The sequence below is a fragment of the Columba livia genome, chromosome Z, assembly GCF_036013475.1.
Source record: "Columba livia isolate bColLiv1 breed racing homer chromosome Z, bColLiv1.pat.W.v2, whole genome shotgun sequence".
NCBI lineage: Eukaryota > Metazoa > Chordata > Aves > Columbiformes > Columbidae > Columba > Columba livia.
The window spans coordinates 23,019,082-23,035,334 of NC_088642.1; the positions used below are offsets into that span (position 1 = coordinate 23,019,082).

The window sequence follows — 16,253 nt, forward strand, 5'->3', positions numbered from 1 at the left end:
TGAGGCCCCAGCCCCCTGGCTCTCTTTATTACACAATAAAATAGCCAGAAACCTGCAGAAAAGGTCTCAGGATTACTAACAATGCAGGTGGTGTTGTTGTCGCCACCCGTTTTGCTTTCTCTCCCTTTTTCTGATGCATGATTCTTCTGCAGACACCAGATCCTGTGTCCACGTTCCCTTTGCTGCTCCCACAAGCATTTTTCACCCAGCTCCAGGCCTGTGACTGTGCTGCTGTTTCTAGCTTTGGGGTTGAGAACACTGCAAAAATTATAGGATCAGGGTAATAGGATTTGGGTTGCAAGGAACTTTCAAAGTCATCTAGTCCAACCCTGCCGCTATCAGAAGTGACGTCTTCAACTAGACCAGTTTGCTCAGAGCCCTGTCCATGCTTCACGTGGACTCCAAGTGACTTCGGTATCACGCTACCTACTATTTATTGTTAACACCCCGCCTAGTTAACTCATATTTTTTTGTGCATCAGCTTTCCCTATTGACATTCCCAGAACATTTGGGCAACTTCTCTCCCAGCTACAGCACATCTCCGGTCTGTCTGGCAGCGTGTGGGCTGCAGACTTGGGAGTTTGTGCCCAAGAAGCAATGACACAATGAATACGCCATACTTTCACAGGCCTTTCAGAGCAGCGAAAAACGGCAAAGACAGAGCAACCCTCTTTAACTGTTCCCTCTCAGAACAGCATGTAGAGCCGTTCTCCATGTTATTATCTTTGAGATAATTTCTAACTTGCCATGCTAAGGCACAATGAATACTCAGAGGCAAGTAGGGCAAGTTCACAGTGCCACTATTCCATTTCTCTTGCAGCCAGTTATTTTGCTTAACACATACAAGCCTCTTTTTAAGTTTAGTGCAGATACAATGGTCCTTTTCAAGGCAGAGGTGCTACCAATTGAAACATCAGCTAAAGGATTGTTTTTAATTAATTGCTTCAGTGCATACCATGAGGAAACCGTGTGTGTAAATATATGTATTTTCAGGAATCCTGAATTTCACTGGAGTAAAACACGAAAGGTTACAGATTTTCTGGATAAGACCATTTATTTTAACAAATGGATGAGTCTTTATGATGAACTGGAGGCTGCAACAGCTGCTCTCTTGGGCTTTGGTGTTGTTCCCTCACGGAATCCATTCCTACAAGTAGAAATACAATTACCACTTTTTGAAAGGACAATTTCTGCTCCAGGTTATTTTCTGATAAGTAATGTTTAAGATCAAGCGCACCAGCTCCTTTGGGCTTATCTCAGTAATACAGTAAAATCACTACAGAGTTCTTGTGTTCATACATTTTCAGTAAGAAACATCAAGAAGTGTTTGGAATAAGCATTATGGCTTTCACTCTCTCTTGCTGAAGTAAACTTGACTTCTTCCAGCACGAAGATTTCAGTAACTGAGTGAAAACTGCCAGACTGCCTCAGATACAGCACACCTGCTGAAGGCGCACCTTTATGCTCCTGCTAAGCAACTCGGTGTAAGTCAACTTCTTACAGAAATCCTCTATGCCTCCAACCAGAGATTAAGACAGGCATGACAAGAGAAGACTCAGCGGCAAGCTCGCATTTTGATGCCAGTAAAACCCAGGGTAAAGCAGGCTACAGATGCACACTACAGGGTGTTTTGTGGCCAGTGCTGGGAAAGACTGTTCACCAGAACAAACAGCTGAATAGATCCCTCAACTAGACTCAGGTCTGGGACTTAAAAGACTGCCACTTTTCACTATTAAATCAAATCTATGTTTTTGCAAGATTCTTCAATTCCTTGGTATTTTCATCCAGCTTTCTTGTATATTGGGCCAGAAGCTGCAGAACTCCATTTTAGAACATGAAGGTCATACAAAAGAAATTCTTAGTAAGTTTAATAGTAAAATACCCCCGCTATTATCTCTTAAGTACAACTCAAAGCTTTGTGGTAAGTTTTAAAAACCTGTAACTCAGAATATGTTATAGCTACTTACTGCTAACTGAGCTCCTAATAAAAGAATGACTACTGAAGCTATTCCATTTCGGATGTTGTTGTTTTTTTGTGGGCAGAACAGGATTAGAATGCATTTCAACACTTTTCTCTCACAAAAACTCAAACTTCAGTGCAAATGGCAATTTAATTGACTCACCAAGAAAAAAAAAGCAAGGAGTAATATAGAAAGTATTATTACAACAACCTGTGTTCTATACTAGCTACGTTTAATGGAAACATCAGAGCTTGTTTTACACACCGTATATTAACAGCCAGTTATCCTCAAAGAAATACACAGCTGATTATATAAGGCATCATTTACTTCCTAATATATTTAGGAATAAAGATCATACCACATTAACTGTACTAAATAAATAAAAACATGAACTTTTGAATGATTAATTTTGCAATTACATTATATCTATGCAGGATTTCACACAACACTAATTTGCAGCACAACATTATACCTGAATCGACGGTAGACCTTTTTCAGGTGCCTCATGCGACCAGTACCAGTGGTGTTGCGTCTCTTAGCCTTTGCACTCCAGTTATCTACAACATACAAATTATTGTTTCTCATCTACACTAAACAGCTAGGTTGCACATTACATTTATTTAGCACAATTATTCAATCTGACAGAAATAAAGTCTCAAATTAAGTGAATTATTATGCAGTAATAATGCATGTTAGCTAAATATAGTTAAATCAGCATTCATTCAAAAGAAGCTCCAAAGAGCACAAGATGACACAGTTGCAGAAAGAAACAGAAATTGTTAAACTCACGTCAGTTAAAAGTTTGTTACTTACACTTTCTCTTGCGCTTAGCAGGGTAACCACATTTCCCACAGGTAGATTTCTGCAGGTGGTACGCCTTGGACCCACATCGACGACACAGGGTGTGCGTCTTGTTTCGTCGCTTACCAAATGACGATGTACCCTTCGTCTAGAAAGCATTTTAAGGCATGGCATGTTACAATTGCCAAAGAAGAGTAAGCTGCTCTAAAAACCATGTACAAATCTAAAAATTCCAATAAACATGCCAGAAGCAAATTAAACTCTGGAACACCAACTCAGTTTCGCCTATAGGTAAGCCCCCATTTTCAGAAATCGTGTGCTTGGCATCTCCCGTCGCCATTTCTCATCCTCCCAGCCCCTTGTGCTGCGATAAAGCCACTGAGCGGTTATCTCCAGCCTCTTTCCCATCTCACCCACACTCACCGCTGACAAAGTACAAACGCCTTTTTCGCGAAGAAAGGGTACCTCCTTCAGGCAGGCCTGCTGCGCGCTCACAGCAGGCTCTGGCCACCGAAGCCCCTCTTGTTACGTTACCCGCCTGGCCACATCGGCCTCGGCGCACACCAGGCGCAGAGACCCCCAAGGAAACCCCTGAGGCGCCCGAGCGGCAGCGCGGCCCCGCGCCCCACTGCGGCCCCCCCGCCCCGGCACAGCAGCTGCGCCCGCCGCCAGGCCTTCATGCCCCGGCCCCGCAGCGGCCGCCCCGCAACGCCGTCCCGCCGCCAGGCCCGGCCACAGCAGGCCAGGGGGCGCCCGGCTCCTCAGGCGCAGCTCGCGGCCCCACAGGGCCCGGCCCGGCGGCGGATGGCGGCGGATGGCGGCGGATACGCCGCGCCCGCGCCCAACACTCACCATCTTGCCCGGCCGCCAGCACCAAAGAGGACGAGCCCCGCCCCGCTTCCGCTATGGTCCGGCCAGCACTTCCGGGGGCGCCACGGCAGCGTCCGGCCCCGCCCCGCCTCCTTCCCCCCTTTCGCCCGTCCCGGCCGTGGCGCACCGCGGCCGCTCCGTCCCGGCCGGAGACCCCTGCCCTGGCTGAGACCCGCGGGTACCTGGGCTCTGGAAGCTCGGTTGTCCCCGGTGACACCTCCCCACAGCTGGTGTGTCCTGCTGTGTCTTGGCCCGCGGCGCGGCTGGCTCTGGAAATGGCGGCTGGGGGGTGTGTGTGAATGTCTCTGGTAAAGATGGTGGTTAATGCGCTGAAGCGGCCACGCTGGCGCGTCGTGTTTGGCGCCGCTGCTCTGCTAGAGCTGCCCACAGCTGCAGCGCGGGCTGCGGAGGCGAGTCCGGGCCCTGCTGGGCCCTCAGTGAGAATTATTTAGATGAATGAAAGGGAGGGACAGAGTGCTCTTGGCTGTAACACGTACTGTAGAGGTGAGCGGCTGTGGAAAACGGGCGGCCCCTCTAGTGCTTTCTGCCGGTCTGTGTCCTCCTCCGCCCCGCCCCGCTGTGTCGCAATAGACATTAGCACAAAACAGTGTTTTTATCCAGAGGCAGCATTGGAATTCTTACATGCCAGCCTACCACGTGTTTTCGGTAGATTCTACATGCAATTTTATCTTAGAAGAGTGGATTTGGGTAAAATAACATGTACAGGGAGAAACTGAAGAAATTTGTCTTTACCTTATTTGGGAATATAATGGAACGTTGTCAAAGAGAGGAATTGTAAATACACTCAAGCAACTGCAGGTGTGTGGAAAAACACATTTATCACTCTTTTTTGGCCTCGTGTGCTTGACAAGTAGAACCTCTATTTAGATAACACAGGCCAGAGAGAAACTCAAAACCACCTTATTGAGTATGCTCGAGATTCTCACTTTTCGATGAGAGAAGTCAAAGCACGGTGGAAAACTGTGCCTCCTTGAATCCTTGAAATACAGGTGAAACCAGGAGCTTGTTAATCTAGCGAGGACTGAGCTCTGCAGTGCCTGCATTCCAGCTTGTGTGCCTCTGCCTGAGTGCTTGAGTGCATTTTCAGAGACCCATGGTTAGTGAGCTAACAAAAATAAATGTACTCTTTGCATTTCATCTGCGGTTTGTGGGTGTTCCTGCGACCTGCCGGTGCTGGCTCACACGTCACGAGTTCAACACCCTGTCGTCTTGAAGTCAGAAACTGATGATAAAGCCAGTTTATTTATCCGTGATTGTAAAAGTATATAACCTAGTCTAACAGCTTTTGATAAATGTATTTATCTGGCAGGCTAGATCTCACTCCTTACACTTCTGGTTTACTGACTAAAAATGCAGTTATTCCATAACACAAATGTCTGGCCCTGCCACCAGCCAGCAAATGGTGAGGAGCCCTCCCACAATGGACAGTTGGACCCCTGTGACATAGAGCTTGCTGTCCAGAAGAACGCATCATCCCATGGCACAAGTTCCAAAGCAGTGAAACTGTGTCAAACTCGGGCATTTTCACTCCTGGACAAACCCTGTACAGTTGTCTCTGTGTTAATTTATCCTCGCTTGTTTCCTGAATGTGGCCTCTCGCTGAATTCCTTTGGCACTTATTTATGTGCTGGGAGGCTGGTGACCTCTGCGAAGGTTGAGGGATGGGGCAAAAAGCCATTTTGCCTTTAGCTGCATTGTTTCCAGGCACATGAAGGTGTGACCCAGGATGTTCACTCAGATCTTTCTTTTTTGATTGTCAGTTTCTATCACCAGAATAACACTTAAGTGTTCACTTATATTCACTTTTATCTCAGCTGAAAATCCATGCATGGAGTCCATCCGTAGTCCCACTGTCATTAAAGGAGAGAGATACATCGTTCCAAAGGCTAATTCATCCCATCTTACATTAAGTGTCTAAAGTTTTGCCCTAACTGATTTAGTGAAACTATTTTTATAGCAATTCTGTCTTCCTTGCCAAAAATGAAAAGAGAAAACTCAGTGTCCTGTGGATGAAAAGACATTCAGAAAAAAAATCCCAATTAACTCAAACAGTATGAACACATCCTATAGGCTAGACTAGGTAACATTTCTCCCAGCAACCTTGCTGTGTGTCTTTTAACTAGTGACTCCTTCCCTCCTCTTTTCTTGTTAGATCTCAGAAATCTAGAAGATGCTGTGAAGACATTGGACAGATGCCATGGCAACAGCTTCTGAAGGAAGTATGTTGGTCTGGCTCCCTGCAAGGATAAGCTGCCAGAGGAATCATTCTTGTCCTTTGTGGGATAAAAATAATCTTGTTCATTTACATGTCTTCGAACCTGTTAGGAAAGAAAGATTTTTGTCATGCAGTTGACTTCAGTATTGGGGAGACTTTTAAGGAAGGGAACGAACAGAGCTGTGGCTGACCCAGGACCATCCCAGGAGCTCTTAACCTGCATGCAGTTTGCGGATGAGGACAGAGTTCACCGCCAGCCTGCTTAAAACGACTGACTCTGGTACTGACCACAGCTGAGTGTCACCAGCCTAAATTCAACACTGGGTAGTTCGCTTTTCTTTGGTGCATTAAAGTAGCCCAACTGTCTAGAAGGCAACACCTCTGGATTTCAGGGTTTTCTTTTAGATGTAGGAAAACAGAAGCCTGTGACTGCAGCTGGTGTATCATCATAGCTCCTGCACAGCACTTTTGGTCCAGCTGGCTCCAGTGACAGCAGATACTCTTTGTCATAACAGCAAACACTGCGATCCTTGTAAGTATCTAGATCAGGGTTTACTGAATACTATGGAGGTGAGTTCTTTTCTCTATCCCCTAGCATCATGTTCTGCAGCCATCCAGTCTGGTTGGGGTTGAAAAACTGAAGCAAAATGCAACACTGGACACACCTATTCATTTTTATTTCAAACCTTCTGGTGTACAGGCCCCTCTCCCTCAAGCTGATCCCACCCAAGGCCCATAGACCTACATGACCACCACACCCTGCCCTGGTAGCTTGCTGGAGAAGAGGAGAGTCACCCACTTCCATCCAGTCTCTCCCACAACTATAGCAGAGCAGCTTTATGGATTAGTCCAGCTCAGGGACAGGGAGAACAAAACAAGGCTGGCTAGTCACTTGAGGGGAAGGTGAGTATGCGCACCAGATAACCTCAGCGGCACCTGTTTTGCATAGGTTTGGTGTCATACTGCTACTTAGCACCATCACCAGGGTCATCTGTGCAGCCATACAGTCCTTGATAGTGGGGTTTGCTCCAAAACAGAGTAGTTGTATTGGCTATAGGAAAGTTGAACACTGCTGAAAACTTCTGTGTGGCATGTGCAGGACTGATATCTGAGCAATTTCTGTCTCAGGAAGGCTGCAGGAGAACTGATGAATTCAAGGGCAGCATTTCATGAGGGTCAGTTCGGATGTCGTTTGTTTCTGGGGCTGCAGGGGTGGACACCGCAGTTGGAATTAGGGGAGAAGAAACGACACTGAATATCTGTTACCAAGCAGCCACAAGAAACATAACTTTATTTGTATGATATCCAGGTTCTTCAGTTTGAAAACAAAACTTTCATGTGTGAATTTGAACCAGAAACATTGGTCACCACATGATGGCAGTATAGTTCAACTAAAACTTTTATTCTAGACAACTCAGTGAAAACGCTCTAAACAGCAACAGTAGATCGGGTTAATAAATTGAAAACAATATGATCTGTACAGTTCTTAAATCTCTATGACAATAACAGAAAATATGGGCAAACAGCAATACTTATGAAAAAGGCTGTTGCATCGTTCTACAAGAGGCTTTCTACTTGTTTGAAATGGAAATAGAAGAAAATCAAACAGCTGCCACTAACTTATGAAATTGCTTGTTAAAATATAGTGTAAATGATTAAAAAAAAATCAAACCTCTTTGTATAACAAAGATTATGCAATGTGTATGAAATACATTTGATACTGTTGCTTCCTATAGCCAGTCCTGAATGGGAAGGAAAGAGTCCCTTTGTCACAACTCCATACTCTTTCCATGCATTGAGACATTCTCATAAAAAACAGCACAAAATATGACCTAGGATGTAGCACACTGAAATCAATGCCAGAGCTCAATAATAAAAATACATTCTTCCAACACACACTAAAGAAAGTCTTGGAGTGTTTTTCTCAATACTGAGGTTCTTGTAGTCAGTCGTCCTTTCTATTTATGATGGCATCAATAGGTTCATACTGATGATCACATAACCTCTCTTCTGCAATGCTCAGTGCTCATATGGTTAAGTTACATTAGAAAAGCGATACTTTTTTACCACCACTCATTAGCACTGGACAGAGAGATCAGATAGTGTTCTCCAGAGCACTGACAAATGCTTAGAGGGTGGCACTAATATTTGGTAGATCATGATTAAAGCATGACTACCGTCACAAACATAGCAGGAGCAAGAGCTCCCACTCACTTCTTCAGCTGTATTTAAACTCTACCTTAGGATGCCTGCGGGAATCCCGGGACCTTCTCCCCCAGAAACCCCACTAAAATCTTTCTTTGTTGTTCCATGTAGCCAGGGGAACTGGGGCAGATACCTCTGTATGGCAGAGGTAGCTACCAGCCTGGAAAACAACTGTGACACAGTGCAACAGCATAATTCAAAATTTAAGTATTTCCTTACATTTTGTTTTTATGCTTTTACTTAGACTACAGGGTGGTAGTGCATTGTTGCACCAAAGCAGTACATCTCAGGGGGTTTTGCTGGCTAGCCTGAACCTTGCAGAGGTGGGTGCCTGTCAGCTTGGACAGAAGACCAGAAGAGGTGCGTAGGAGAGAGCCACAAGTTCCCTTACAAGGTGACAGCCGTTTTCTTCTCAGCTGTATAACAACTAAATATTCTTGTCTTGTTAGTATTGTTTTGATAACAAATAACCTAAGTTGTTTGATACTGTTGTCTTAAACCTTTGTTGCAATATTCATGCACAAATATATGCACACACAAGCCTAGAACAAAATTTTCACTGGAGATGCACAAAAAAGGATTTGAGCCACCAAAGTCCAGAATTGTAGTCTGCATTGCATTCTGGGGGGAAAGGCCCAGCTTCTAACCACTTTCCCCTTGCACTGCAGCAGAAAATATTTTACTTGGTCATGAGGAGAGTTTTCGTACCAGTATAGGCTGCAAAGCAAATTTCCTTCAGATCATTCTGGAGTTTTGGGGAAGAGACTGGGTAAGTGTTCGACTGAAATGGCTTAGGGGTAGCAGATCTTGAAGTGGTGAGGCAAGTAGGCTGGATGATCTTCTGAGGTTCCTCCCAGACGTACTTCTGTGATGCTGTGATTTATTGTAAGAGGCTTCTTTCTAAGTATAAAGACATAACGGTATCTCTCATCTCCCTGGCTGTCATGTTCTAAGACAAATGCATTTCACCAATTTTATGCTTGGGAAAAAAGGTCCAATCTTCACGAGTTCTGCCTTCGAATTTTGTCTGATTTTCCCATTATGGCGGTTGGCCAAATAAATGCTATGGCCTCTGCCTTACAAGCTTGCCTTGTGCTGACGGGTCTGCATTTTAAACATCCATCCTTCCCAAGGGTAATGTAGGTCTCTGACTTGTATTTTTTAGAATTATACTGAATCACAGTAAGCCCAAAATATTGATTATCGACCAAAGTAAAACGAATGTCACCCAGTAATATGCGTATGTATGTGTGTATCTCTCTGTTCAGGTGCATTCAAATGAACTGTACACACTTAGCAGTATCAGCAATGCTTCCTTCCCTCCTTTTTTTATTTTATTTTTTTTAATATATATATATTTTTTTTATGGTAAAAAAAAATCAAAAGTTTGTCTGATTCATAGCTAGACACAGCCTATATCTAAGCCCAGACATCATGGCTGAAATTTGCTAACTTGGAAGGCGACTGTCTAAACCGAACTAACAATGTCAATTCTTTTATACTTCCAAATGTTCTGGTATGAATGATACATGGGCATACTCTTTGGAAAAGAAATAGAATTTCAACTGAATATGAAAAAAAAACAAACAACAACTTGCCTGCGGAAATGTTGAAGTCAATGTCTTTGCCAGAAGCTCAGGAAAGAAAGGCATCTTAAATTTAAAGTTAGATTCAAGCAGTTGGCTATCTTACCTTCTCAGTTTTCTCACTTTTTATGTGGAATTACACGCTAGCCTAGATATATCTCCGCAGTCGCATTCCCTTCATATGTTACTCAGCTATGCTGCAAGTGCATATGTGAATGATTTTATCTTTAGTAAAATTATGTGAATGATTTTACTTCTCACCAACTATTCCTTAGAATGTGACTTGATGTTGTTCTTCTCCCGGAATACTTTTGGGTAGCTGGAGAAACGCACACGCATGCCTTAGGGTGCCTGCTGTCTCCAAAGGTAAGCAAGTAAATCAGTTTTTACCTAATCTATCCAGGTTTACTACCTGTAAGTGTTAAAAGTGCTGGTGCGGAGTGTAGATGGTACAGTACATTTTCAAATTTTTCATGGATGTTGCAATTAGAGGCATCCAAGTGTGTGATTAAATACAAAGCTGTGCACAAAATGTGCATTAGGTTTATATAACTTGTCTGATTTTCTTTCAGAAATATGTATTTACTTCTCACAGATGTTTACTCTTTATACATTTCAAGTTTCATTTTAGATATAACATTCAGCGGAAAAAAATATGTATGTTTGCAGTAAAGTAGGTCAGAGAAGAAAACATTGGAGAAAACTGAGGCACTCATGTTTAATCTGAAAACCGATAAAATAAGCCTAATATATTATTTGTTATTTGTTTACTTTATCTCACATTGCACTTCAGACATCCTAAAGAATTTACATTTATCTTGCTCTGGGATTACCGCAAATGACTGCTTTCTCTGGTCACTCTGTCACTTCTCTAGAAATAAACACATAAGCTGACTTCAAAGTAGAAAAACCCATCATTTGTACAGCACTCTTCACCCTGTATGGAATTGCGAGATTTGCCTTTAATATTTGGATGTGAGACACAAACTGTAAGAAAAAAAGGCTTTGCAGTGAAATGAAGTGGACAAATGCAAGTTCTGTGTTTATTGAAGATAAAGCCCATTTCCCCAGGTAAAATAAGTTTTCTTTCCTTCATCAAAATCAGTGTTGCATTTAATTATTTTTGCCAGCTGATAACCTTCCCTAAGTACAAATGCTTTGCTAACAAAGGTCAGCTCAACTCTGCGGTTACAAATGTTATTTTATATTTATTCTGGAATATATTTTCCCTGTATCAGGCACTTTCAGCTTTCCATTTACTGGAACTGAGGCATACTGTCTCCATCAGGGAATTCCCCTAACCTCCATGCACAATTTCCCTTTTACGCTATTTCACTTCAATAAAAATAGAGGACAAAACAGTGCCTGGCCTTGTTAGTGTGTGCAAAGAGGACACAGAAAATAAATCGAGTTGTTGAACTTTTTCTTATCTGATCACAACGTGGAGGTCACGATCCTGTGGCCACAAGGCCTGGATTAGACCAGCACATGCAGCACAGCCAGTCTTCTGGAGGGGGGCTGTGCACCATTCAGCAAGGCACAGGGAGATGCTGGTCCTGGTCTGCCTGCTGAGGCAGCAAATATGCAGAAAGGTTTTCCAGAATGTCCAGCCATGTAGCTCCCGTTGTTGTACTTGGAGCCTCTACACCGTAGCACCTTTCCGTCTCTGCCTTTGGATGGAGCAGGGCAGGCTGAGCTTTGCCAGCACTTGTGCTGATGGTGGAGAACATGCCAGAACTTATGATTTTAGGTTTGAGTTATCATGTTAAGTAGTAGTTGTTAACTAATTGCTGTAGATTAGAAATGTTTTTCAGTTGTGCTTGAACATATGTTAGGGAGAGATGTAGCCTAAAAAGTGACTGCTTGAGAAGGGAAAAATGCCAGAGGGAATCTAGTGCTATGAAAAGGTCACAGAACTGTGACAAGTCTAAGCCTACTTATTCTGTCTTACTGTATTTTAACAGCAGAATAAAATGTGGTAACCCTTGAAGCATCAATATTGGTAATTAACTTTCTGTTGAGTCTCTCAACCATTTTACAAGTTTGTTATCGATTTCAGTCAAAACTGACCATCAGCCTTTCTTAAGGTACCTTTCTCATGGCTGATGTGTTTTTTATCTGGCAGTATTTCCCTGCTCTGGCTTCATTACTGCCTCCGAAGACACAATGTATAGTTGCCAATAAATGGGCAGAGATGCATGCCTCTCTTGTCATGAGCCCACACAAAGGAGCTAACAGGAAACTTCCTCATTTGTTGCTATCACAAACCTTACATTTTACATTCTTTCCTTGGAATAATCAGTGTCATCTCTTTTTTTGATCATTCATAAAAATGTCAAAGCCATTTGCTAGCTTTAAAAAGTCTGGACATGGCTGTTTGCTGAATACCATTTCCTAGCTATTACTTGTTCTATAGAACCTCTGCCCATATTAGAAGTAACACACCTTCATTTATTCTCTTTTATTCTCATGATTTCAGCCAAATAAGCACAGAATGTGTTTACAGGCTAATTAAGAACAAGTGCCATCTCCAGAGATGCATGCTGTTTCTGAGATACTTAGTGATATGGTCTCCATTACCAGATAAAAACATTTCCTGTTTAGGCAACTCCAAATCAATTTTTTTTTTCTATACTAATCAAAATTGAAACATGCCAGTAATTGCATGGCTTGATAGGCAGAACTTGTCTGAGAGTTTTATATCTGCAAATAACAAAGCACATCATTAATACAGGCACAGAACAAGAGATGTATTCACCTACACACACAAAAAAAATAGATATGTATATAAAGGGAGTACTTTGACTATGTGTCAGTGCTGCTCCTTTGAACTGAACTCCAAGTACAGATGGAGGCCAGAGTAACTCAAAGAGGACATCACAGAAATTATAAGGGCCTACAAGCTTGTTGTAGAAGAATAACAAAAGTTGAACACAATTAAATTTCTCTGGAGCTCACGTGAATCTCTGCAACTATATCAGCTCTTTTTTGTTACTGGTATGTGTTTTCATTTATTTCCGTGTGATGGTTGTTGTATGCATAGCCAGCCCAGAATCAGGGAGGGCAGAAGTCAACGCTATGTCGTTTCTGTTTCTACACAATGTTGTCCATCTCCATTGTCTCTGTGAAAGTTAGCAAAAGATTACTTTGTTTGTTGAACTTTGATTCCAGCAGAAATATATCTATCAAAGCTCCTTTTAGAAAGTTTCACAGTAGCAGTTAGGGTTAATTACTGACTTCTTGAGTAAGCTGACAAAATTTTAATGAATTTCAGATGGCCCTAAAAACATTGTAGTTCAAAAAGACATCCTAATAAAATCTATTTCTTTGAAGTCATGCCTTCATTTTCTTCACCTCTCCTTTATAAGAGAGGAATCTTTGTTCCAGTTCTTGAAAAGCATATTCAGGTTTTAATTTCAAAGTACTTGGAAATTTTCAGAGGATGGGTTTTTCAGGTGGATTTTGATGAAAGATTTTTGTTCAAAGTTTGCTGCTGGAAGCATTTTAGCTTTCCAATGAGTTACAATAATAATTCTAAAATATATAATACACATACACCACTGATTCAGAAAGAAACAGAAATATAAAAGCATGGACAGGGTTGCTAATGGCTCATATTTGACGTTCTGTTCACTCTATAAAGAACAATCAGAAAGAAATGATATTTTGAAAAGCATCAAGACATCAGGCTAGAAGAGATCTTCTGGATCATCAGCTTGAGATACTGCTGTCTTGGGCAGTCATATAAGGCTGCTTATGAAATTATTAAACTGTAAGGATTAAATTAATAGTCAAACAATGTAGAAGAATGCAAGAAAAAAAACCAATGAAAATGTAAATCATCAGATATTTGTGAAAAATTGACCTTGCCTGTCTCTGAAGATCAATTGCCTGGAACATGCTCTGCAATCTCTATGTTATTTAACCTCTGATACACCCCTTCAAGTACTATGTGTGGTTTTGTGTCACTATTAAAACAAATGCAATAATACTTCCACTTTAGCCTATTTCATGTGACTCTTCCGCTGTTAGCTTATTAGAAGTGCTAAAATCATGAGACGAGCTCTCTGGTTCATGAAATTCACCTATTTTACACATAAATGTACCTCTCTGCTGCTGGGCAGGCATGTGGGAGTGTGTAGATCTGTTGTAGACACAGACCCTCTACTTCTGCACACAGCTGGCAGGTGATCTCTCAGAAGAGCCCTGACTCCTGTGAGCAATGTGGGCTTGATTTTCAGTTGAGAAGGACTCGGAGTGCAGCTAAGCCTGCTCCCAACCCTCAGTTATGAAGGCCGTTGAAAATCTCACTCAAATTTACTATCCATAGTTTGGTTGTAGTCATCTCCAAAGACAAATGGTCTGAACCTGAGCAGTTTTTACAATGCGGATGGTGAAACACTGGCACAGGTTGCCCAGAGAGGTGGTAGATGCCTCATCCCTGAAAACATTCCAGGCCAGGCTGGATGGGGCTCTGAGCAACCTGATCTAGTTGAAGAAGTCTCTGCCTATTGCAGGAGGGTTGGACTAGACCTTTGAAGGTCCCTTCAAACCCAAACAGTTCTACAATTCTACAGTTTTTCAGCCTGAAAGTGACATGTCTCAGGGAGGCAAATATCAGTAATGGTAGAAATGAAAAAGAAATATTCAGCTTCAGTGAATACCTAAATCAGGACTGTCTGGGAAACCAGTTAGTAGATAGGATGGTGAATTTGGATGCCACCATCCTGTCCAGGAACATTCTGTGAAGCAGTGAGCGGTGGGGTGGTCTGTATCTGCTAGCCTAGGATAAACAGCAACCAGAAGAGTTTGTGCAAGGTGGCGGCTCACTGACGCTTGAGCAGATGCAGTGGCTGTCTGCATATGCAAGCAGAAGGCTTTCCTGCTCCCCTCCCTCCTCTCACGCTTCCCACCTATTTTCTCACCTCTGTCTTCTCCGTGGCTGTATGTTTTTATCTTCTCCCTGGGTCTGTTGCCTACCAGACCTTCCTGGGAGAAGATCTAACTCACTAAACCAGCACAAAACCATCCAGATTTTTTTTGTTGGATTTATTTTCTGTCATTGTAATAAATTAAACTGGCTCACACAGGGGACTGGTGTGTGCCCAAACCAGCACCAGATGTGCAGAAAAAACACACGGTGGAAATTGGAGGTGAAAGCAGAGAAAGATGTGGATAAAACAGAATAGAAACTCACCATTTGGGGCAGTTTCAAGGTGCTAAATTTGTTCACCGTGTCTTGTGTCCTAAGATCAGAACCTAACTCTAAAGTAATAATTTGTTTGCCCAGTGTATGCACACAGGCTGAAATGTCTACACTTTAGACAAGTCTGATTTATTACCTATATACTCCTAAAGCTCTCTGAATTTTGAATTATTTTAACATGAGCTCTTTTCTTCCAACCCAGTTCACACAGATCAGAACTCTAACAGCCCTTGTTTGTTTGGCGTAGTTTCTGCAGCGTTAGGATTGCAGTATCTGAGGCAATATCCTTGTGCAAGGTCCACTGAGGGAGAATCATTTGCATTACATTTAGCACAGCATTAGTGCTATTTGACATACTTCATAGATGAACATCCCTAGGCATTGTCATTAATCCATGAAATGTGACAAATACATTAAAAAAAACTGGGCGATTTAAATTTTGTGGGTTGTTTTTCTTTTTTTTTTTTTTTTTGTTGTGTTTTGTTTTGCTTTGTTTTTGAGACAGCATTAACAAACAAAAACAACTCCAAAAACTCTCCAAGTCAGTTTCACAACTTAAAACCATAATGACAAGATGTTCTTTCTCCACTCAGTTGTCACTGGATCCTTGGCATTTGCAGCAGTCACAGAGCACAGACTGTTTTTAGGGCTGTAATACATAATGAACTTGGACAATGAAGACACACGACTATTTAAAGCTTGGTAAACTATTGAGTAACCTTAGCATCAATCCTATAAAAAGCTGGAAGTCTACAGGGAAATGTCATTGATATAATTATATTCTGGCTGACCTTAGTGTGAAGTAGAATACAGACAATACCATTTCATGTTGTCTCCAGACCAGACAGGATATCATTTGCCCAGCAAGTGAAGCACTGCATTAATCATTCTTGTGCTGGAATTATCATTTGGCGCAAGACAAGAAATGCCTTTTTTTATGTCTAACCCGTTGTGTCTCTCAAACTACCCCTCTTTTATTCCTCTAAACCATTGTTTTTAAGCCTAAAGACAGTTTGTGTCTGAATAAAAAGTAGAAATATTGAGCAATGACTTAAAGTTGCTATGATAAAACTCATTTTTAACTCCAAAATGGTTAGTAAATTGTTGCCAACTAACAGTAAGGGAAAACCAGCCCCATCTTCTCTTTAAGTTACACTCTGTCCCTCAATAGCATGCAGGCAGAGGAGGTAATTTGGGACCTCCCTCGATCAGGCCTTTTATTACAATTTATGTAATTGTAGAAGTGCCTGTCAGTCAGACTGGGACTGTGCTAGATGCTGCGTAGTCCCTTATCACAAAATTGCAGTGTAGATTATGATGCAACTGCATATAGCCTTAAGTATAAATAACACAGAAAAACAGGAAACTATCTAAATGGTCCAGAGCCT

General features: G+C 42.2%; 1 protein-coding gene and 1 long non-coding RNA gene across 2 annotated transcripts; one reads left to right on the forward strand and one right to left on the reverse strand.

Moving 5' to 3' along the window:
• Positions 1–1,035: 1,035 nt before the first annotated feature.
• Positions 1,036–3,749, reverse strand: RPL37 (ribosomal protein L37). Its single transcript, XM_065047615.1, has 4 exons — positions 3,615–3,749; positions 2,775–2,910; positions 2,434–2,518; positions 1,036–1,147 (listed from the first exon to the last, which is right to left on the reverse strand). The coding sequence occupies exons 1-4, from the start codon at positions 3,615–3,617 to the stop codon at positions 1,078–1,080; spliced, it is 294 nt and encodes a 97-aa protein (XP_064903687.1). The 5' UTR covers positions 3,618–3,749; the 3' UTR covers positions 1,036–1,077.
• A 4,452-nt stretch (positions 3,750–8,201) lies between these two features.
• On the forward strand, positions 8,202–13,654 carry LOC135577464 (uncharacterized). Its single transcript, XR_010469276.1, has 2 exons — positions 8,202–10,025; positions 10,535–13,654. It is a non-coding gene; the product is annotated as an uncharacterized LOC135577464 (long non-coding RNA).
• Positions 13,655–16,253: the final 2,599 nt, after the last annotated feature.